This window comes from Aplysia californica, unplaced genomic scaffold, assembly GCF_000002075.1.
Source record: "Aplysia californica isolate F4 #8 unplaced genomic scaffold, AplCal3.0 scaffold00667, whole genome shotgun sequence".
Classification (NCBI taxonomy): domain Eukaryota; kingdom Metazoa; phylum Mollusca; class Gastropoda; order Aplysiida; family Aplysiidae; genus Aplysia; species Aplysia californica.
Genome location: NW_004797937.1, coordinates 350,389 through 352,757, shown reverse-complemented (window position 1 = coordinate 352,757; position 2,369 = coordinate 350,389). Strand labels below are relative to the sequence as shown.

The 2,369-nt window shown below is 42.5% G+C and overlaps 1 protein-coding gene across 1 annotated transcript in view; it reads right to left on the bottom strand.

Annotated features, from left to right (window-relative positions):
• Positions 1 to 2,369, bottom strand: part of LOC101859667 (adenylate cyclase type 3) — a 40,743-nt gene that overhangs the window by 5,649 nt on the left and 32,725 nt on the right. Inside the window, exon 8 of the mRNA XM_005108191.3 lies at positions 1,334 to 1,569. Coding sequence (XP_005108248.3) covers positions 1,334 to 1,569 — 236 coding nt within the window. The remainder of the gene's footprint in view (positions 1 to 1,333; positions 1,570 to 2,369) is intronic.

Sequence of the window (2,369 nt, the reverse complement as noted above, 5' to 3'; positions counted from 1 at the left end):
ACACACACACACACACACACACACACACACACACACACACACACATATCTACTTGCTTATCACACGCCTATGTTGAACTTTGAATGAGTTGATTTTTTTTCCTTCTCCGACAACGTCAACTCATGCGTAGTCGACTGTATAAGCAAATATCCTGAAATTTGCAATGACCCTACTGCCTCTCCTTCACCTTCCCCTTCTATGGATGAATTTGTTAGCTCAGTTGGTATCACGTTGAACAACGGAGCAGATGGTCCAGGTTCAAATGTCCAACAAGATTTTCTGATCCTGGGTTGTTCTGGAGAGTTTAAAAGACTCTCAGTCCATTTCACTCGGCCCTATGGACGATACATTCGAAGGTCCTACTTCTTAGCTTTAAAAAGGTTTTAATAAGCGTTTTACGGCACTTGCAACAAAATAAGGTCATGTAAGTGCCAAAGACTAGGGGTGTTAGAAGAGAGTAACAAATTTAAAAAAAAAAGGCGGAGTGATAAGGACGATTGATGTTTGATAGAAAAGAAGGAGCAAACCACATCAGAGCTCCCACCAACCACTCGCTTCTAATGCCCAGATGGGTTGTTCTGGTAGTTTTAAAGACTCTCAGTCCATTTGGCTAGGTCGTATCGACGATCTGAGAGTCCTACCTCTGAAATAACCTTAGAAAGAAGATGACAATGACAGTTTTTATTCATCTCTTTGGGAGAAATCTGTATTGGTCGTTTACAATGACAGTGTGTGTAATACGGGTTCCCAATCGCCCGACTCGATCGCCTCAAAAACAAACGCGTTTGTTTTCAGTTTCAGGCGATCGAGTCGGGCGATCGGCCCGATCCAGCCGTAATGGGCACCCCGTATAACACGTTTGTTTTTTAGATGACCGAACGATCGGCCGATCCCATCCGCCGTGTGCACCCCTTATTACAAAGGTTACATGCATAATATCATGACAAGACAGGACATTAACAAATACGACACGTTTTACATGCTGAAACACCCCCGTTCTGTAAACACCACAGTGTTGAACGGGACGTTCTGTCTATACAGCGACCAGTGACAAAGTGCTACCTCAGAATTGCAAAGTTCCATCTGACATTTTTGGCCGTTTTAAGTTGCTAAGACCATGAGATCAGAAACCAAATGCTATATCTGTTTTATTAAAATCGTTAGATTATTCGGCGTCAATATCAAGGTATTCCAATAATTGCATTTTAAAAAAGCTTGACAGTTAATGAAACTCAAAATTTTTCATGTCAAATTTTTCAAAAGTAGATAGGCCTACTGAGCAGAGAGAACTTTGTAATTCTAAGGTAGCGAAAGATTGTCCTCCATCATTCACCTTAGGTCCACCCTCGGTCACCATGCCACTAGCCGCCATGTAAGTTGCTCCAACAGTCTTGATTTTGACAATGCTGGAGAATCTGCTCTGGTTTAGCAGCTCGTCGTAGTCCGAGATGATCTCGTTCAGAAATCTGCGAGTGGGGAAGAGGTGGGAACAAGTGGGAAAATGTATTTTAGTTGTAGCAACAGTTTTGTATACGGCGCCGGCAACACAAATCATAATAGTTTTTTTTTCTTTGTTTGTGTGTTTTTGTTAGTGTTTTACGGCGCTCGCAACTGCATAAGGTCATGATATCAGGACGCGGGACACATAAAACATTTTCAGTAGACAGGAAATTTTGAATTTTGCCTGGGAGGCGGCCGAAGCCTACTCTTTTCAATTTTGGACCACCAAGGGATTTTTAACGTGCGCAACTTGCACACAAGACCTCCTAGATTTTTTCCCCCTTGTCCGAAAAGGCTAGGTGTAGATTTTTCCTACCATAAGATCAGGGGTGTGGCTGAAAGACAGCTGTAAGAAGGAGCCGAGGAATAACAGTAGACAGGCTGCAGAAAGAGCCAGGAGCCCAGAGGAGGGGGCAAATTAAAGGAGGTGACGAGGTGGGGTGCAGAAAGTGGAGCCGAAAGCAGACAATAGAACATTGCTAGAGAAGATAGGAAGTGAAAGGAGAAAATGTTTAGAGAAGAAAATGTTCCGTCACTATCTGGACCTATTGAGTGAGAAGCAAACACGTTAACCTCTAGGCTATGAGAGCCCCCAGACTCATATGAGTATAAGTGGCGATGATTACAGTTGTCGCAGAAAGGTAATAAACAGAAAAAGAAGGATGGGAGATAAGGAAGACTGATGTTTGACAGAAAAAAGGGGAAAGGTATTGGAAAACCAATTTGATTATACCTTTCCAAAAGAAAAACAGTCTTGGTAAAAAAATGCGAACAAATGATAAAAGTGTTCCCTTTCTCTCTTTCTCTCTCTTTCTCTGTCTGTCTGTCTGTCTGTCTGTCTGTCTGTCTGTCTGTCTGTCTGTCTGTCT